General features: G+C 34.2%; 1 protein-coding gene and 1 long non-coding RNA gene across 2 annotated transcripts; both read left to right on the top strand.

Annotated features, from left to right (window-relative positions):
* Positions 1-10,067: 10,067 nt before the first annotated feature.
* Positions 10,068-11,917, top strand: LOC147519943 (uncharacterized). Its single transcript, XR_015214334.1, has 2 exons — positions 10,068-10,289; positions 11,261-11,917. It is a non-coding gene; the product is annotated as an uncharacterized LOC147519943 (long non-coding RNA).
* An 8,532-nt stretch (positions 11,918-20,449) lies between these two features.
* On the top strand, positions 20,450-22,435 carry LOC147519942 (protein POLLENLESS 3-LIKE 2-like). Its single transcript, XM_086591457.1, is given in 5 exon segments — positions 20,450-20,720; positions 20,828-21,040; positions 21,126-21,281; positions 21,372-21,713; positions 21,715-22,435. Coding segments are annotated over 5 exon segments (1,359 nt in total). The 5' UTR covers positions 20,450-20,549; the 3' UTR covers positions 22,192-22,435.
* The last annotated feature ends 71 nt before the right edge of the window (positions 22,436-22,506 follow it).

The following is a 22,506-nucleotide window of genomic DNA, read 5'->3' as shown; positions in this document are numbered from 1 at the left end:
ACTCATGTGAGAAGGCTAAAAAAAGACATTTATGCTTTGAGGGCCAATGATGCGATTTACATCCGACTCTAATTTCCAGTTAATTATTTTTAGGCTATTTCAATGCATTTGCATCCAATTTCGATTTTCGTTAATTAATCTCTCGATTTTAGTTTAATCTGATTGCATCCAATTTTTAGTTTTACATTAATTATTCTTTGAGGTTAGTTCAATGCAGTTGCATCCAATTTTCGATTTTGTGTTAATTTTTCTTTAAAGTTAGTTCAATGCATTTGCATCAAGTTTCCGATTTCCCGTTAATTATTTTTTAAGGTTAGTTCAATGCAGTTACATCAAATTTATAATATAATTTCCCATTAATTATTCATTTAGATTAGTTCAATGCAGTTTTATCCATTTTTCAATGTTTAATTAATTAGTCTTTGATATTAGTTCATTGCATTTGGATTAGGTTTTCGATTTCTTGTTAATAACTCTTTAAAGTTAGTTCAATGCATCTGCATTTAGTTTCTGATTATTTATGCTTTGAGGTTAGTTCGATGCAATTATATCCAGTTTCTGATTTTCCGTTAATTATTCTTTGAGATTATTTCAATGTATTTGCATTTAGTTTCCGATTTTCCACCAATTATTCTATGAGGTTAGTTCAATGTATTTGCATCCAGTTTCCGATTTTCCATTAATTATTATATGAGGTTTGTTTGATGTATTTGCATACCGTTTCCGATTTTCTGTTAATTATTTTTCAGGGATTTTCATCCAATTTCTAATTTCTCATTAGTTATTATCTGACGTTAGTTAATGCAATTGCACCCAGTTTTTGATTTTTAGGTAATTACTTTTTAAGTTTAGTTTATTGCATTTGCATAAAATTTTCGATTTTCTGTTAATTACTCTTTGAGCTCTATTATGTATTTAAATCCAGTTTCTGATTTCATTTTAATTATCCAATGTGGTGTGTAATACCAACTTCTACTGATTCATCTGTAGTGTCCTTGCAAACATGACATATAAAGTAAATTATGCTTGATTTTTTTATGTGGGATCATCGAAGATTATCCAGGTTCGATTTTCCATTAATTATTATTTAAATTATGCATGTCTCACTATGTGGAATATTCAAAGATTATCTATGAGCGGGTGTTGTTATATTAATTATTCTGAAAAATATTTGTAAATATGTATAACTATTATATATTAATATTATATTAATCACTCAACCAAATTTCTTATAACATGAAAAACCTCACTCTCCATTACAAAAAATAACTCGCATTTGATAAAATCCTTCAACTTCATTTTGTTGTTTAATAATAGAAGTTTGATTGAAGTTTATTGAGATTGCTTTAATAAGGTGAAGTTCATATAAATTGAAGCTACTTGAATAGCGAGGAGTTCCCAATCATCTGGAAAAAGATAAGATAAACACCATTTTAAATGCAAAACTATACTTATCGAAATATTACCACAATATAACCCAACTATGTTTTTGAGGTTAGTTCAATGTATTTGCATGTAGTTTCGATTTTTCATTATTTATATTTTGAGGTTAGTTCAATGTAGTTGCATCCAATTTCCATTCAATTTATTTATTTTTGAGATCGAGTTCAATGTAGTTGCATCCAGGTTTCGATTTACCGTTAATTATTCTTTTCGATTAGTTCAATACATTTTGCATCTAATTTTCAATTTCGTTAATTGTTCTTTGAGGTCGGGCCTAATGCATTTACATCCAGGTTTAATTTCCCATTAATTATTTTGTGAGATTAGTTTAATGTATTTTAAAGAACTATCATAGCTATGAGATATAAAAATTATATTAATTACTCAATTAAATTTTTGCACCACTCTCTATAAAAAGGAAGATCAAACCTCGATAAAACTCATCGACTTCTTTTCATTTGTTAGTTTTAACAATAGAAGTTTGATTGAAGTTTTTTGAGAATGTCCATTTGGTGAAGATAATATCAGTTTCTTGAATAAAAGCATTCCCAATCACAATAAAAGAAGTATGATAAACACTACTTAAAATGCAAAACTATATTTGTCATATTAGAGTGCCACATAGGAGAGAGAAAATCCTCTATTAGAGGTCTCTGCTTTAGTATATAGATAGTAGATAGTAGATTTCACAAGTGATTTTTGTTCTCAAACTAGCATTAATCTAGGATTCTGAATTTTGGTCAGTTCGTCTAGTCACCCAAATGCTTTTGTCCATTTTCCTACATTCTTGGTGTATTGTTGATTTGTTTCTAACCATCCAAAAGAGCTAAAAACCAACCATGAGATTAAATTAACCGTACTGCACTTCATTCGTAGTTTCATACGTGAAAGTTGAAACTCGTGAAACTAATTGGACAATTGACATGCCACAGAAGTTGGACTCCATTCAGCGATACATTCAGGCCACGTGGATGATGTGTTGGATCATACAGGACTAGGAATCTATTTAGGATAAGGCCTGGGCTACCGAGGATATCCGCATAGGATGAAGGTTTCGAGACCGTTGGATGTGTGATCCAACGGTCCGAAAATCAAAAACAAAAAAGAAGAGAGAGAATGTGAGTTTTGTTGGATCCAAAAATCAAAAACAAAAAGAAAGAGAGAAAATGTGAATTTGTTTTTTATTTTTGAACCTTTGGATGTGTAATCCAACGGTCTCGAATCTCATATCTACGAAGATATCATTGGGGTAAACGACCTCATCAACCAATCATCTTCTGTTAGTTTGGAAGTTTTTCTATGGAATTGGAATTGAAAATATAATTCAAAGACTTACAATTTCAAGTAATTAAAATTTCAAAATATATGTAAATCTCAGATTTCTACCCCTATAGAAACTTACAATTTTTGATTTTGAGGTTTCCATTCCAATTCAGAAAAAGTTACCAAACAGAATAATTTTTAATTTTTGGAAATATATTCTGAATTCCACCCTAAAATTCTGGTTGCCAAATACACCCGATTATAAGTTATAAATTCATAACCCGATTAAATTCAGTGTGTAGGGATCAAGTATTTTAGGACTCCCATGCAATTAAAATTCTCATATTGTTTTGCTAATTAAATCCAGGCCCTTCCACTACTCCAGCAGATCCTCAGCTCCTAGATTTCAGTCAGTGTTACCTTAAAAAAAGAGAGAAAATAACGCCAACCAATTCATTTACTTTGCTCGAAGGCTTTGGATATAAAATACGAAGTTCAGAAACTAGAATAGGTGAATATAAGTTATTTTGACAAGGTCTCATGACTGTAAAACAGATAAGTTAATCAAGAAACTCAAATCATTCCAAGCAATTAATGTTACATTTGTTTCCAACTAAGCAATTGATTAATTTAATCTACAATTTCAACCCTCATTTAAACTCAAGTCATCATCAACAATGACTACTCTGTGAAACTCGACACTTTCATCTCTCTGGAATGGATTATCTAGCCTATTCTCAGCATGTTATAGGATCATATATATGACAAACGTTTTAGTTCAACCAGTTGGATACTTTGATTCGTCCTAGGAATTGAAGAAGATGATTCCTTCAGTTCGTTACATTGAAGAACCAAATAACTTTACTTAGTTTCCTTTTTTTTCGGTAACAAAGAGCTGGAATCTCGTATGATTTTTGGGTGTAGGGAAAGGGATTCGATTTAATTAGCAAATTAATACAAAAAAATTTATTTGTATGGGAGTCCTAAAATACTTGAAAGGCGATTGGTTGGATGGATAGCTGGACAACTTCTTTTCGGGACAACAAAACTGGACTCATCGGATGATCTGCATTGGTTGTTCTTGAATAGTGTTTTTTTTCAAAAAAAAATCTTGGCTCCACAAGGTTTTAGCGTTTTACTAAGTAGATTTTCATTATTGATCATCAATTAGATTTTAAAAATTAAATTAATACTAACAGTGAATATACATTAAAGGGGATCGCAAGTCCAAATGAAGGTAGGCAAATGCGCGCCGAGCATAAATTAGATAAATGCCTGCCAAACACCTCGGCCTCATACCGTCACACACACCGGCCAACAACAAATTCATTATATTGCTTTGGCTACCGATTAATTTGTTCCAAAATCCAACAATTATACAGAGAAAGAATTACGTATATTAAGGGGCCATGCATGCTTCAACGTACAAGAGGCAGATATACTGTTGCACACCAATAACTCTGTTATTCTGTCCAGCTTTGCTCTTGTTCTATTTTAACTTTTTAATACTGATTACATTGAACCATGGGACGACAAACACACTTATCCCGATCACGATCTATCAGTACAGTCTTCCTAAGTCCTTGCCTCTTTGTGGATTTCTCGACCAACTTCTATTTTTTATTTTTATTTTCGTTAACCAAGCCAACCTCTCTTTTGGAATCATTGTATTCTACGTTTTTTTTCATTTTCATTTTCATCTTCTATTTTAATTTTAATTTTTTGGATTTAGGATGATAACAAACTCATCAGGCCCACGTACTGTCGGGACCAAGTAGCAAAATGTAGTGCTGAAAGTAAAAAATTTAGCCTACATGAAGGGAGAAAATTTCTCCTAGTGGCTACTGGCTAGTGCTAACAAACACACAATCGACTCCAAATGCATGTTCTCTGTACAAACATCTCAGACGTACTTGTAAATGCACCAAAACATAAGCACCAAATGATCAAATTGATAAAGAGTCGAAGTGTACGTGTATCAATCAGTTAGGTTGATCTAACTCGATGATTTGTGGGGTGGTCTATTTCGAAAGGTCATTGTAACGAACTCAAAACCCAATAAGACCAAGAATTAGTTATATATCGTTTCTGTCAAAACGGAGATATAATCCTACACTACTACTGAACTGAACTTCTAGAATTGCAAAAAGGTTAATTGAGCTGCCGTCAACGCAACAACTCTGTATGTAGGACTCATGGGTTGCATATATATGCTTGTGTTTAGGTATTGAACAGGACATATATATGGGGGGGTTACCCTATGAGCTTAACTTCTAGCATCTATGTGATGGTTATGAATGATAGCCTATATATGTCAATTTATGTTTAAAGTAGTTCGTTGAGAAGTCACAATTGGAAAATAAGCTTTCAAAGGGGCTTTTCCAAATAATTTGAATCTGTCTTTGTAAAAAGATGGGGTTTTTAAGTCTTGGTCCGAATAATAGTTGGTTTATTAGGGTTGGTCAAGAAAAGCTTAAATATTAGATTTTGATCTTAATTCTGGTAGTTGACTATCAGTTAGTCAACTCAGTTGACTATGGTCAATCTGTTTGAATTTTGCATATGACAATAATACCCTTGCGTGCCAAAACTCATGCTAGACTTTGATACACATATTAATGTCATTTTCTAGGATATAGTTCTTACTGTATTTGACAAATTAGAGTTTAGTCCTAGTTGTCAACCATTACAGTTTTGAAATAAGGTGGAGAAGTGGGAAAATTATACCCGTGGCGCCACAAAAGTGGCTGACAAAAGCTTCACCCATATTTCCAAGTTTTGTTGTTTGTATGATTCTCGACGAGTGAGATTTGCAAATGATGAATTTGAACTCTTATATAGAGCACCACCAATTGTTTTGGCATGCGAGGGTATTATTGTCATATGCAAAATATAATCAGATTGACCACAATCAACGTCAACTGTGTTAACTGACATTCAATTACCATAAATAGAATCAAAACCTAATATTCAAATTCTGGACCAAACCCTAATAAACCAACTATTATTAGGACCAAAACCTAAAAACTCCTAAAAAGAGAGACCTTGCTAACTACTTCATAAGTTCTTATTGCCCATCTTTAGTTTCATAAATATATCTTCTCCAAGTTCATTTAGTCACAACTGGAAGCAGTTGAAAAGTACAATGAGCATTGAGCCAGGCCACCAAACCATTTGTTATTTGGACGGTAGACAAATCAAGCATTTGACCAACAAGCTAAAAGATCTATTCGATCAATGTTTCTTTGCATTTAGGTCAATGTTTCTTTAAGAGGGTTTATGGTAAAGACCTTTTAATTCTGCTGATAAAGCGTAACCGATCCCCTCAGTCTAATATCTCTCTCTCTATCAAGATTAACGTAACTACATAAGGTGTCACAAGGAGCTTACGTGAAACTTCTTGAAGTGGTTGGTAATAACAACTTAATTAATTAAGTCTATCCTAAACTTAATTCTAATAACCTAAGATTCTTTTCGATCAGCCGCACGGAAAATTGATCATAAAACAATTTTGGTCTATTCATAGTCATTAGACAACATAAATGAGTCAAATGCTCATATTACAAGTAGGTGTAGGTTTCATTGTGTACGTTGAATTAAGGATGAATTGATCAACATGAAGTAATACGTGCATGCAGTTATTTATTTCTGTCACCCAATTCATTTAACCAACTCACATTCTTGAAGGATGGGGTGAAGATAGTAGAGGACGTTCGGAAAGAGCTTGTCTTCCATACACGTAGGTACACCTCTTTCCTTAATACAGTCTACAATACAATTATAATCAGATGATTGCGAATATTTTTTTTCCCGATAATGGCTAGGTGTTTAATTGCGAATATTAAAGAAGTTGTTTGTTTTCTTTTTGGTAAGTTGTTTCGAGTCCAAAAGTCGCCATGCCGAGTAATGCAGATATTTCTTGTTTGAAAACTTATCTGTGGACGCTAGGTGTACAAGGTGGGGCAAATTCATAGCTGCATAAGAGAGTTTGGCAAAAGCAGCTGTCACGCACTTTCCTTTGAACATATGTATTATGCATGTATGTAGGCTTACATTGAACCAGCATGAAGGCTTACAATTTCCGAAGACTTGTAAACTCCGAAGGTAAACTAGTCCGCAGGGGCCAATATGCTATTTTGAGTATATTGTACCGAACTATCTCTACGTTGTCCGACTTGTTTTCGTTCTTTGGTCCACTTATCATAACAATATCCTGTCTTTAGCCCAAAGGCCCACTTGGTCCTAGGCCCATGCCACCACATAATTACACAAAAAATAAATCCCAACTAAAATTTGGTGGGATACAAACTTGTCTCCCATGAAGAGAAGAGTACACAACAAATTGAGCTAAGTCAAAATATTTGATTCATCATATGGTAGACATGAATAAATGGAACACAAGTAGCCATACAATATCCTTAGCCCTATAAGCAGTGACAGAGTTAGGAATTTGGGTGAGGGTGAGCCACAATACGATAACTAACATACACACTTTTGCTGTAATTTCGTTTTGGAAAATATTTGGAATCCAATAGCGAAAAACGTGTAAAATCTTATAATTATATAAAACATATACAAAAGGCCATATGAATATATGCTTATAAGAATTAAAAGAGGGAAAAAAAATTACACACGCCTAGTTAACTTTAGAGAATTAGTTTAAATCATATATACATATGTGTGCGCACATCAAAAAAATTCAATCGACAAAACTACAAAAGCAAGGAATTCTTTAGAGACTAATAAAAATAGGAGCCAAAAATGCATTGGAAAAAAAAATTGTCACCACTCAACACAACAACAATATTTATTGTATATTATTTAGTGTTATATATATATATATAACACTAAATAATATACAATATAATATACAATAAATATTGTTGTTGTGTTGAATATATAACACATATATATATTGTTTCAATTGTTTAGACTTTAGTGTATTTCTTTTGTCTTCACTTTGGCGTTTATTTCAATTGTTTTCATTCTATTACAAAAACCCAATTAATATATTAAGTAGTTTCATAACTAAATTCATTACAACAAACAATGAAGATTAATAAAAAAAAAAAACATTCAACCCACTAAAATCATCATGGATTCACTTATCAATAGAATTCAATACGCAAAGATAAATATATGTATCAAGGAAATGGGGAATTAATGTTTAGAAAACACACCAATGAAAATATAAAATATTGGAATTTAGAGTGTTGCTTCTCTTTTTTCTAACAGTCGTTTTTTTTTTCTCTGTCCAAAATATCTGTAACAGTTGTGTTATTTTGAATAAAACAAGTTGTTATGTTGGGGTGGTTTTGTGGTGGTTTGATACCTTGACCTTTGTTGTGGGATAGTTGTTCAAGTAAAGAACTTTAGTCCCACATTGGAGAGGAAACACTAATAATGCGTAGTGTTTATAAGCTCTAGTATCATACTAAGGGTGTGCCCTTAAGGTACAAATGCTTTTGTGTCATGAGGGGGAACACAGTCAATACCACATTGCACACGCCCACTCGTGCGTTGCCGCCCCTCCCCGAACTGGGGTGGGCTATGGCTGTGGTTGTGGCTTGGGCTCTTTGATCCCTTATCTTTTTAATAAACCATTTTCTTAACAATTTCGTTTTGGAATTGGAAACAAAAACGGCGTGGGCTAGTGAACTCCAATTCAAAACGGGAAATTGAATTAGTTCCCTAATTTAGCAGATCTACTTGCGCTCCACGTTTCTCCACATACAGTTTTTACCTCTATATAAACGCCTCTTTCAACAACTTAATGTAGATATGAAAAAAATCTTATTTTCTATACTACTACGTTTTTGGGTAGTCATAATCATAGTACAAAATATCACGATTTATTGTGATATATCTCAATATACAAAATAATATGAAAATATCCACGATATGGATCTGATTAGGGGTGGGCAATGAACTCTAAGCCGCCCTAAACATTTAAAGCCCTTAAGAGCGGGCCCGGCCCTAAAATCGAATAGGGCGAAGGGCCGGGTTCCAAGTCTTCGACCACGACGACCCTAGCCCTCTTTAAGGGCTTTAGGGTCGGGCTTTAGGGGTAGGGCCTATATATATATTTTTTTTTTACTACATCCGGTTTAAAACTCATTTATATTACAAAAATGCATAATAATCTACAAACTCAAAGTCCAACCAATCTAAGTAATAATCCGTATAAGTCCAAAAAATTAAAATGCACATCCACAATCTAATGAAATCAAGTACATCGAGAGTTGAATTTTGTTCTTCCTTGTACTCAAACCTCACTAAAATTACATTTAACATTGAAATACATAGACAAATAATTATATTATCATTTTAAAGGAAGAATAATATATATAAAGAAGAAACATAATAGTTTTGGTTAAAGGTCATGGAAGTTGTTAAACTATTTGTAATATCATAAATTATTTCTATAATAGATTCAAACAAATATAATATTACCTTTCTTATAATTTAAAAGTGATTCAAGCTTTGTATATGGAAATGAAAATATTGGCTTTTGAAAAAGTGATGGAGAAAGGTTTGAGATTACAAATGTCACTTTTCCGACAAAAGGTTGTTTTTGGTTTCTATGTTACAAATGTCCGCTCGTATTTTGCTTTTAATGGTGTGAAAGGAAATCTTTAGTTTTAGACTTGGCTTGGATGTGAATAAAAATATAATTTATCATAAATTGAGAATAATAAGTTATGGACTTTGACTTGATGATCAAAAGAATAAAGTCTTATTTTTATTAGGCTAGTGCTCATTGTTCTTCACATGCTAAGTTGACAAGTTTGTTATATAAAACAAGTTATTGGAAGTACCCTCGAGTGTAAGTGATAAATTATAAAGGACAATGTTATTTTAATTGAAAATATTTAACAAAGAGTTGGACAATTATGGTATGTGTATTTATAGTGAAAGTATGAAACAAGGGGCGGTTAATATCGGGCCTATGTTTTAGAATAGCCCTACCCTAGAAGGCATTAGGGTAGGGCCGTCCCCTCTAAACTCTGTGGAGGGCTTTAGTTGTGAGGGCTTTATAGGGCTTAGGGTCGGGTCGGTCAGGGCCGGGTTAGGGTCGTTAGGGCCAAATTCCCACCCCTAGATCTGATACATTAATTCAAGTGTAAAAATTACAAATATCTATGATATATCCTAAAATATCGTGATATTATCGCAATTTAATCATAGTACAAAATATCACGATTTATTGTGATATATCTCAATATACAAACAATATGAAAATATCCACGATATGGATATGATACATTCAAGTGCAAAAACTACAAATATCTACGATATATCCTAAAATATCGTTATATTATCGCGATAAGTTTGTATTTAAAAAAATAATCGTGATATAGCCTCTCTTATAACAACTCCCAATTTCTCCTTCTTAATTTTCACAACTCCCAGTATTTGATTTCACAACACACACCAGTTCACCATCTTCCTCCCCCAACAATGATAGATTTGTTTATCTTCTCTTTTATTAACAAGTTGTTAAGGTGTGCTCTCATGGTAGAAGGAATTGAAGAAGACAAATTGTAGTTGGTCTTTGATTGATGAAAATTCATATTTAAAAGGTAAGATTGGTAATGAAGAAGGGAGAAAATTAAATTATTTATTCCTTTTATTTTATTTTTATAATTTTGAATCAATTAATTAACCTAAATCCTCTCTCAATCAAATAAAATCTTTCTATTTATTTTGAAGAAAATAATAATTTCCTCATCTTCTTATTAATTGGTTTCCTTTTATGAATTAATCACCCACTTCTAGAGCAAATCTTTATATTTCCTACTAATTCATTCTAATTTTGTACCAATCAAGTTTAATTTTTTTTTTTTATATATTATATGCAAATTAGTCCATTTTTTTTTTATCCTTTCTTTATTTTTCATTTGATATTACATTTAAAACTCATTTTATATGTCTACATTTCACTAAATATTGGTGATATTTTCGTTGATATCGATTTTTGGAGATATATCGTGGATAGTAACAGATGTACCAATGTAAAATGTCTCCACACAAGAGGATATATCGACAATATATATAGAGATTTCACATGTCAACCAATCAAATAAAATCTTTCTATTTATTTAGAAGAAAAGAATAATGTCCTCATCTTCTTATTAATTGGTTTCCTTTTATGAATTAATCACCAACTTCTAGAGCAAATCTTTATATTTCCTACTAATTAATTCTAATTGTGTACCAATCAAGTTTAAAATTTTCTATATATTGTTATATGCAAATTAGTCCATTTTTTTTTATCCTTCTTTATTTTTCATTTGATATTACATTTAAAACTCATTTTATATGTCGACATTTTACTAAATATCGGTGATATTTTCGTTGATATTGATTTTTGGAGATATATCATGGATAGTAACAGATGTACCAATGTAAAATGTCCCCACACAAGAGGATATATGGACGATATAGATCGAGATTTCACATGTCAATATAGCCCCATATCCTCTTGATATTTTGTACTATGGTCATAATATTAGTCTCGTTATTCGTCATTTTCTTTTTTGTTTAAATGCAGTTAATATAGAATATTGATTGTTGTATCCTGGAGGTTGGCATGGTCTGCCTACACAAGAAATAACAAATGTGAAACAACCTTAAAGAGAGCATACCGATCCGCAGCTCAGCCTTCTTGTATTCACAGTTTGTTCTTATTGCATCAATTAATTTTCAACACAATATAAGAAGCGCGCTACAGTAGTGGAGCCGCCGCAAGTCTCTAATGACTTGCAATTTTACCTAAGGATAATCCTATCATTTTATGTGTTAGTTCAGTGCTACAATAGGTAATTTCAGGTTGACGGTATTTATTTGAATTGGTTATGTAATAGTGTTTGACTTGTCTTGTTATAATTGATTTTTGATGTGGACTTGTGTAGTGAATTTGACACAAATAAATTGTTAAGTGTTTTACACAATTAGTTGATGTGTAGTTATTCTCTAGTGTCAAATTCAACTACACAAGTCCATAGCAAATGTAATGACATGGAATTTTACCTAAGGGTAATCATATCATTTTACGTGTTAGTTCAGTACTACTATAGGTAATTTCGGGTTGATGGTATTTATTTGGTTATGTAATAGTGTTCGACTTGTCTTGTTATAATTGATTTTTTATGTGGACTTGTGTAGTTGAATTTGACACGAATAAATTGTTAAGTGTTTTACACAATTAGTTGATGTGTAGTTATTATCTAGTGTGAATTTATTGTTTATACCATTAATTGGAATCCGGTTCACAAAAGTTTAATGTTTATATTTGGCGGGGTTTGGTATGGACTATGGATTTGGATAGTTGTTTGAATTGGACTTGATTGTGTGGGTTGAGTAAAAATATCAATATGCAAGTCTATTATATTTGGGTTGTGCTTGCTCTAGAATGTTAGGTCTGTTTTTTTTAGTGGGCCTATTCTATTAATATTGACTTGTTATATTATTGGGCCTCTTTAAAATTCCGTGTATGTTTTATTATTACGGGCCTAATCTATTTTATTATTTGGTCTTGCTTTTCTATTAAATTGGGTCTAGAATGGAAATGGCCCATTTATCGTGGATACAAAAGTTGAGCCTTTGTCTTGTGCATGCTTAAGAGTATCTTTAGGAGTGATATCAACCTAACATCAAATTTGGTATTTTTTTCAATTTCAAGAAAGTCACATGTTGATGAAAACACCAAAAAAACACCAAATTGGCCAATATTTGGTTTCAGGTTTTGTGTTGTATCAAATCACTCACGCGGTTTTGCCAAAATTGCGCGGTTTTGCCAACACCGCGTGGGCTTGGGCTTATATGGCGCAGTTTTGTGAAAACCGCGCTAGAGATTGGGAAAGAAAAAAAAAAAGAAAAAAGTTTATGTGCGATACATGGCGCGGTTTTCTCAAAACCGCATGGGCTTGGGCCTGTCAGTTGGGCTTTAGTGGCGCGGTTTTGAAAAAACCGCGTGGGCTATATGGCGCGGTTTATCCAAAACCGCGTAGTTTGATGTTGAAAATTTGATGTTGCTCCTAAAGTTGTTTGGTATTTTTTTGGTTTGGTGTTTTTTTGGTAGCTCTCCTAAAGATGCTCTAAGTAATGTTTGTGAGAATGAGACGCCACCTGCTTAGACCAGCCGTACGTGGTTAAATGGGGATTTTGATTGACTTTTATTCCTTTTTATAAAAAAGAAAGGTATCGGCTATGGGCACTTCCATTTTGTGTTGGGCAGGAAAAAAAAATAAAATAAAAAATATTACAAATTTGCCATTAATCCCACCTTCTCAAATTGTTTGGGGGTGATATTATTTACTCTAGCATGATTTTTTATATGATCCTCTAGTTTAGAATTTGTGTTGGAGTGAGGGTTGAGAATATTGCCGATATGGGCATGACTATGAATAGATATTGTAGTAGGATAAAATCTCGATAAGTTAGGCAGTTTCTATCATAAATTCAACATAAAAGATATTATAGTTGTTTTAGAATCAAGAATATGAGTTATATCCGTTTTCGGTTTTGGAATTTTTTTTTGTTTCCCGCAATTACCTTAAAGCTTTTTGGCAACTTCCCAATTCGTTTTAGCAACTTAAAACCTATAAAAACTTCATTCATTATACACTCACAACCCACATTACACCTCACTTCCATCTCTCACCTTTCACTCCCACGTTTCCCATTTTTCTTCACCATTTTAGCAACTTAGCAGCTCGGAGCACACACCAGCCCGGTGGGGCTACTTTGCTTCAGGCAATCGCCATCCGAATTTCATCGAGCGGGCTGACCCGCCTACCAAGCCTTTTATATAGCTGAGCGACTTTGCGCCCACAACACTGGAATTCCAGTTTTCATCCTGAGCGCCACCCGCGCCCAAGTACTTGGAACTCAAAAATCACCAAGGCGCACCCCGCGCCCTACCCAGGCATAGGTTGAGCGCACCCCGCTCCCAGAACCCCGTGGCCAAGAAAAATTCTAATTTTTTGTGGGTTGTTCCAGGATCGTTGCAGCTATTCTAGAGAGTAGTTTTGTGATGACTTCTCCTATAGTAATATCGGAGCAGTCTTTCGAACACTTGTTGGGGAGCGAGACTTATGGACATTGGTTTCGCGAAAGGATCATGTAGTTCGGATGGAGGCATCTTCTGGTAAGTGAAGACGACTTGTATTCACCTAAGCTTACTGAATTTTTACAATAATGTTAAGTTCTATCAGAAACGGGATGGAGAACAAGAATTCTCCGTCACGGTTGATGACACACCACTAGAATTCAATAAGTATGTGGTAGCATTAGTTTCGGGAATACCAATACCTGATCCTATTCACACGTGGGGATATATGACCGATAATGCATATCTCTATGACTATACATATTTCCATGAGTATTATGGGGGAGGGGTATTTCGTATAATGGACCAAGGGCATTACAACATAGCTCTTGGTAGCCTGTCCCTAAATATAGGCACCACTATGTTATTCATTCTGATGAATATTTTAGGAGATTGGCAGTTTACCTCTGCAAATAGTACCACTGGTGACGTTTTCCTTGCTTTAGCTGAGGGACGTCGCCGATATGACATTCCCCGAGTATTAGTGGCTAGTCTTAAGAGAGCCCAAAGCATGCGACATAAGTATCTTCTTATGCCTGTTTTGGTTTGCCGCATCATGCTCAGTTGTCTACCTGAATTCTGTACCCAGTTCATGGATTGGAAAAGGGTTGAAGTCATAAGACCCACCAATTGGGTGGTTCGCTCATTTTGAATAATGACTTGGCCGGAATGGCAGGTGCAACCTCATTTGGTTGCTCCTTACACTCCATTAGACATAGTAACACTAGTCAGGTTAGCACAAGTTGACGACACATGGCGGCGGGCTTGGCAAGTTATCATTGCATGGCAGGATGCGAAGGAACCTCCTCTCTTTGGAGAGAAAAATGAGAATGATGACTAAACGGGAGTTAAGGTTAATATTTATTTTAGTTAGTGTCTGCTTATGTCCCAAACACTTTATTTCTCATTAATCCCATTACAAGTGGAACTCTTATAGAGTTGCGTCAGTTTTATTTTCTATATTAGTATGTTTAAACCTTGTTTTGCAGATGTTTCAAAATTTCACGCGTTTCCATGATATTTCTCTACCCTATTTATTTAAATACTTTGAGAACAAAACATGCTTCTTATTTGGGGAGGGGGGCATAGAAACACGTGTAATTAAGGCATCTGTTAGGATATAGATATGTATAATATGCACTTGTTTTCTAGTTAAAAATTTAAAAAAAAATAATAAATAAATATATTAATAAAAAATTTATGCTATACACTTAAGAATATTTGTATTGTTTCCTTCTCTAGGCCCTTGATAATCTACAAATCTCACGTAGCTTTTGCATTATAATAGTTTTTAGAAACTTAGGCTATTATGTAGGTAATAATCTTTGCATCTATCTATAAATATGTTACATGAGTATCTATGATTATTGGCAGTAAGTTTCTGAAATCTAGGCTAGAGTACTTATTCTACAAATCCTGTGAGAATATGGCCTAAAGCCTTATATGAGTGAACATTTGAGAAATGACACAAGGGAAAAGTAAAATCCGGATAGAGAAATCACACGTCCACTTGCTTGATTACTATACCATATCCTAAGCGAGAATTTAGGCCCTCTTTAGATCGATATAGTCAGAAATTCAAACTTATGAATTATTTTCCGCTAGTCGCCTCTCTGAACCTTTCTTTAGCCTTTCATAAACCACAAATCTTTTACCCTGTTACAAAACAAAACTAAAAATAAAAAAAAAAAAAAAAAAAAAAAATCAACCTACCCAATTCTTTGAATAAGTCTAAGAATAGAGATGAAGAATAGAAAAGAGAATGACCTTTGAAATCAAGAATTTGTTAGTGCTTCGGATGAGAAAAGTAAGTTTTCATCCAAATAAAAAAATAAAAAATAAAAAGAAAATAAAGAGTTAGAACTTCAAAAATAGAATCAAGGAGTCAAAAGCCAAAGAAAAAAAAATGGCTAAGGATGGAAACAAAGTGTAGAAGCAAAATAAAAAAAACAAATGTTTCTCTAGTTGCATAATATGAAGCCTCTAGTATCTCAGACTTGTCCTTTTTGAATATCCATTTCCTTCATTCTTAAATCATCTCCTAATCCCCGCAACACCTAATAAAAACCTCTAGCTCAATTAGGAATAAGTTAATGTGATAGTAAGTGGCAGATGTGTTTGATCGACTCCGGCTTCCTTGTATGTCATTGATAAAAGTAAAATGATTAGTCTACCTACGAAATGAGTGATGAATTCACAACGTAAGTAAACTAACAACTATTATGATGATTATTTATCAAAGATATTTTCTACTCTCGATCAATAGACGATATAGTGGAGTAGAGTGATTCGTTCCACTCTTAGTCCTTCCGTATGCTTGTTTTCTAGTCTCAATACTCTAGTTAAAGTCAATGAGAGCTTTTATTTAAAAGGGGACTAGACTACGATGCAACTACCCCCCGAAATGCACTAGTCGGTTATCGAATACTAAAGGGAATGTTACGTTGATTCGATGTTAAGGAGTTAGAGGGGATTGATTCCACCTTAAAACTTAATCCACTAGCGGCGAAGAAGTTAAGTAAAATTGAACTGCTAAGGAACAATCGGTTCTTCCTAATCCCTAACTACACATGGCATTTCTACCAATTTATAATTAGCATGTGAACGATTAAACCCATTCTCATGGTGAACTAAACGCGTTTCTAGAGTGGAAAGGAAACTACGACAATCTCCGATAATTGGAATCAAGCTTTCATCAAGGTTTCTCAACCCCCTCTAATGGAGGTTTAGCCTTGAATCATTCATAATCATTTCCATTTAAATTTAAACTAAACATAATATAAAGCATTGAAATTTACTTAATGAAACAATAATGGAATCTAATTAATAACTAAGAATTGAATGATAACAAGAATTGAAATTAGATCTAATAAATTGTAAATGACAAAACCGAAATTGAATAATAATAACTATTTATTTGTCTAATGAAATGAAGAACAAAGATTCAAAGGTTTTATCTAAACAAGGATTTGAAACTAATTAAATAAAACAATTAAATCTAGATCTAGAAGCTATTCTAATGGCTACTTTCTATTCTAAGCTATCTACCTAACCTAACTGTCATTAACACTGAGTTAAGCTTTTGTTCTTATACATTCAGATCCAAAAATCGTGCATGGGCTTGGAGCCATGTTTTGGGCGTGAGAATCGGGGCCCAAAAAGTCTTTCAAATCCAAAAAGGCCTTTTCAGCTGTTGGTTTCCACAGACTTTTCGTCCACTTCTGCTCCTCTGATTGGGTCAAGGCTTAGACCATTGCAAAGCTCTTTCCGAGCCGGTCGTTTTGACATAACGTAGGCTTCATTCCGAGGTCTGAGTCCAAAGATATGGCATTCAGTTCTAATTGACTTTTGCTCCTTTATCTCGCTAAAGTGGCACATTTCTCAATAATGGACTTTGAAGCCCGAAATGCATAAAACACGTAATATATTAACTCTTACTTATTATTCACATAATTGGTCTTGGTATGATTATTAAAGGGGTTAAAACTACAGTTTTGGGCTCTTATCGGTCATTGAGTTTGTAAGGTAAAGTGTGCCCACTTTGTTTGGAGTAGTGGAGCGGAAAAATTAGAGTGGTTTTTGTCTTGACATTTATGTGAGGACCTACTTAAGGGCGATATTCCGAGTTTTCAGAAATGGACCTGCTAGTACATCTCATAGTATTACTCATTGTATATATGTTTATTCGTAGATGATTGATTATTATGCATATATTAGCTTAGGTTTCGACTTGATTATTCTGTATTCATTGCTAGTAGGATGTATAGATAATTGAGACATAGATAGGGAAACAATAGTTTTATTTCTGAGTCGTTGTAGTATAGATGAAGTTAGTGAGTACCTTCACTGGAAAACTCTTACGAGGCTATAACTCGGCCGCTAGGGAATTCCTAGTGGTTTAAGGCCTTGTTGCATATGGTCAATGCAATCGCACTCGGCAAAACTAGATTAGTTAGAACTCTATTTTTGGTCACTTATGCTAATTTCTCGTATTTGCAAGAGGACAAGCAAAATGCTGTTTGGGGGTGGTTTGATAAGAAGGCTGTAGTTTTAACCCCTTAACAATAATACTTTTAGACCGGAGTAATAAATAAGAGTTAATGTTCATTACGTGCTTTTATGTATTTCAGGCATTGAAGTCAATTATGTGCAGAAATGTGCCACTTTGGCGATATAAAAGAGCAAGGGTTGGTTGTTAAGAAGTTATGTGATTAAAGGCCAAGATTCAAGGAGAAAAAACCTTTGTAAAGCCCGGTCAGAAGCTGAAAAGTTAGAGTCAACGCGGGCAGAAACAACACACAAAAGTTAGCATAACTTCTGAAGAGCGTATCTTTGGACTTAGGCCTCAGAATTGGGTGTACCTTATGTCAAAACGACCGGCTCAAAAAGATCTTTCCAATGGTCCAAACCTTGACTCAATCAGAGGAGCAAAAGTGAACAAAAAGCCTATTGAAATCAAAACCAGCTAAAAAGGTCCCTGTGGACTGAAGAAATTGGGCTTTGGGCTCGATTTTCCGGCCCAAAATATGGACTCTCAGCCCATGCACGAAAATGTGGATCTGGTCTCCTCCATTTCCACACACAAGACTTAGCTCTTAAGTATCAATTAGGTTAGGATAGAAGGTAGCCATTAAAGCTTAGTTCTAGATCTAGTTTTTTAATTAATTAATTAGTTATTATTCTTGTTTTAATTTTAGTATTGAATGATTGTTATTTAGTTGTTATATCAATAAAATATTTAGTTCTTGATAATCTAATTTCATTTTCCATTAATTATTAGCTTCAATTCTTAGATTTACTTATTTGTCATTATTAGTTTAAATCAATTATTGCATGAGTAGTTTCCATTTGAGTTTAAATAAGCAAAGTTCCAATCTTTTTATGATGTCTAGTTTTAATTCATATGGAAATAATAGTTTGATGAATTAAGACTAAACCTCCATTAGAGGGGTTTGATGAAACATTGATGAAAATTTGATTGTGTAGTGTAGAATCGTTGTAAGAGTCTATTCCACTCTAGAAGGTCGTTGATTCGCCATGAGAATGGGTTGGACTTCCTCACATGCTAGTTATGAATTGGTAGAAATGTCATGTATAATTAGGGATTATAACGATCAATTCTTACCGTGAGAATGTAAGAATTGGATTACAAAAATCTATGCTAGTTTATTAAGTTGGATTCAAGGTGGATTCAATTCCCCCCTAATTCTTATTCTAGATTAAAACTTTAGTATTCCGTAGCATTTCGTAGTTGAATCATTATAATCCCATTATCTTGTTAGTATAAATTGCATCGTAGAATAATTCGTAAAACTCTCATTGACTTTGGTAGGATTGATAGTCGTAGAAAACTTGAATGCTAAAGAACTAGGAGTAGAACGAATCTTCTATTCCAACTCTACTTCAATAGTATCAAGAGTAGAAATCTTTGATAAATAGTATACGATAAAATTTTAGTTTTACTTGCGTTTGATATTCATTATTTATTCGGAGTAGAATTATTTAATTTTATCGGTTTATCACCACCCCCTCACTCATCATTTTGATTCCATATGGAAAAAAATAGAAGGGGTGGCTAGAAGAAAAAAAGGGGAATCTCACCATATCTATCATCCTTTGGTTCGAATTTTTACCGTACTTTATCTTATCGAGCTATTGAATAGTTTGAATATTATAGTTGCTTAAATCTATACATGTGGGGTTGATAATTAGTAATATATAAAATTAAAAAAATATGAACATAGTAAAGAAGTTTCATGCTGAACTTGCTTAAGAGGACCATCAGGAGCTAGGTAATTGAATTTGGCTAACTAATGGTGCAAGCCTTATCACTTGATTGATATGCTTTATTAATTTCTGCATAACTTTCATGTACTTGTGCTTGGGGTTTTGGGTAACTGTTTTATTCAATAGATCGATAAGATAAAGTAACTATGTTGTTAGGTTGGATTTACTTTTATAGATGACTTATATATCTATTTTTCAATTAATTACAAAAAACTCATATGTTTTGTTCTAATCTATCTCCTATTGAAAACTAGTTTAATTAATTTTGTTTTATACAACTTAGCTAATTAAAATATAATACATAAATGTAATGTAAAATAGCAAGAAAACGTATGACAGTTATAGGTAAGCCAAGTGAGGGCTAGTGAGGGCTTAATAAGAGTCGGGATCATGCTTCAAAACCTAAGCCCTAACCCGCCCTTTATAGGCATGAGGGCCGGCCCGACCCTTAAATCTGTGAGTACCAATTTTTAAGGGTTTGGACATGCAATTTTGAGGAGCGGGTTGAGGGCTTTAGGGCCAAATTATCACCCATAACCCAAGCCCCAAAGTTAAGATAGTTAAGATAGTTCCGTTACACTTGCGCTTGGTAAGGCCCACAAGATTTGTAATATGAGCGGTAAGAGGGCCAGAAATAGCCCAGTATTTTAGATATCTCAGAAATCTGTTTCCAGGCCCATCCTGCTTTCCGATTTTGGGTGGTCTAAAATCAATTCCAGCCCAACTCACACGTGTGGCAACGGCTAGTTTTTTTTGTTAACGTTAAGAATACAACGGTCAATTTATTCAAACCTTTCTTATATTAGCATTTCCACCCTCATCACCCACACAGATTCTTCTTCCTTCCATTTCTCTCTCTCTACAATTTTCTTTAGAGGGCTTCTGTTTCTTCTTCTTCTTCTTCATTATCAAATCTGTTTTTCAAGTGAACAAAACTTAAATAATGATGCAAGATCTATGGAAGAATGCTCCACCTGGTTTCAGACCATCTAAATCTGCACCTTGTTCACCAATTAAGCCTCTTGGTATTGCTAGAACTCGCTCAGAATCATTTCATGTCACTCACAAAGTTCCTGCTGGTGATACCCCTTATGTCAAAGCGAAGAATGTTCAAGTAAGTTTCGAATTTGTTGACGAATTAATGTTTGGATGTGATAGTTTTTTTTTTCTATCAACTTTATCTAATGGGGGTTTTGTTTTTGTGAATTTTAATTGAAATAGTTAGTGGATAAGGATCCTGAAAGAGCGATTCCGCTGTTTTGGGCTGCGATTAATGCCGGGGATCGAGTTGATAGTGCTTTGAAGGATATGGCGATTGTTATGAAGCAACAAAATAGGGCTGAAGAAGCAATTGAAGCAATCAAATCTTTGCGAAGTCGGTGTTCAGATCAAGCGCAAGAATCTTTGGATAACATACTTCTAGATCTTTACAAGGTTATTTAAGTTTAAAAATTCCGTTCTAATTTTGCATTTACTAGTTTTGAGATTGAAGGAATAACTTTGTTCTTTGTTTTTGCAGAGGTGTGGGAGATTAGATGATCAGATTGCACTCTTGAAGCACAAATTGTACTTAATTCAACAAGGGATGGCCTTCAATGGGAAGCGCACCAAAACGGCACGATCACAAGGCAAGAAATTCCAGGTTTCTGTTGAGCAGGAAGCAACTCGCTTACTGGTAATGAGAATTTTCTTTGATATGAGACCAATATTATTTGGAAGATTATTGTTAGTGTTCAGAACTAAGGGAAACGATAAAAATTTGCAGGGGAATTTGGGATGGGCACTAATGCAGCAAAACAACTACATTGAAGCTGAGGATGCTTACAGGAGAGCGCTTTTGATCGCTCCAGACAATAACAAGATGTGCAATTTGGGTATCTGCCTGATGAAACAAGGAAGAATCGGTGAGGCAAAAGAAACCCTTCGACGGGTGAGACCTCCTGCTGTGGCAGATGGCCCAAGAGGTGTAGATTCCCATCTCAAAGCCTTTGAAAGAGCTCAACAGATGCTTAAAGATCTCGAGTCTGAAGTAATGAATAAAGGAGTCGATCGGGTTGAACAGAGAAGACTCTTCGACGCGTTCTTGGGTTCTTCTTCTATTTGGCAGACCTCAGCCTTGCAAGGAATCTACAGTACCTTCTAGCACTAACATGGTGCAACCACAAGACGATTTTGCCGATGAGAACATAAGCTCAAACATCATAAGCAATAAGATGGGTCTTCCACTGCAGAAAAGTATCAAACCTGCAGTTTGTCCTTTTGGGAACTCGTTGAATATTGATGCACCACCGTTCTTTTCATCTGGAAACCAACTGTATGATAATCTAGGAGGCCTAAAGAGGACGAGGTCTATCAATGCAGATAAATTATTAAGGGAGGAATTACCTAACATTACCGCTCCTTTGGAGGAATGTGATAATAAAAATGCAGAGGCATTGCCGGATACAAGGGCCTTCGAAGAGGCTATAATTGCGGCTGTTCTTGGTCCAACTGAACCAAAGGCGAAGACTCTAGACACGAAAAAGGTTAACAAGAGGCTACGAGTTTTTGAAGATATCACACACTCCCTAAGCCCACGAACCTGATTGAAATCAGTCGCAGTTAATTTTATTTTAGTTGTTTTTTTCTTCTTTCAATTTTCAGTTTAAAGGTCGGAGATGAACTTGTTCTCCTCAGCTCCAACTTCCATTATGTTGTGAAGAAAGGAATCTGTTGTGGCAGCAATAGTTTTGGGATAAGGTTAACCAGTATGTAGTAACCATTTCGCCTCGGAAAGATGGCACATACTAAATAGCATCATTACTTCCAGAATAACAATATGACTTTTCAGAGTACTTGTGTTCTTGCAAAATTGAACATCATCAAGAATTCTAAAACACATCCATCTCCTTACATGACTA

The sequence above is a fragment of the Coptis chinensis genome, chromosome 2, assembly GCF_015680905.1.
Source record: "Coptis chinensis isolate HL-2020 chromosome 2, ASM1568090v1, whole genome shotgun sequence".
Lineage (NCBI taxonomy): Eukaryota > Viridiplantae > Streptophyta > Magnoliopsida > Ranunculales > Ranunculaceae > Coptis > Coptis chinensis.
This window is presented reverse-complemented; position numbering and strand designations above follow the sequence as displayed.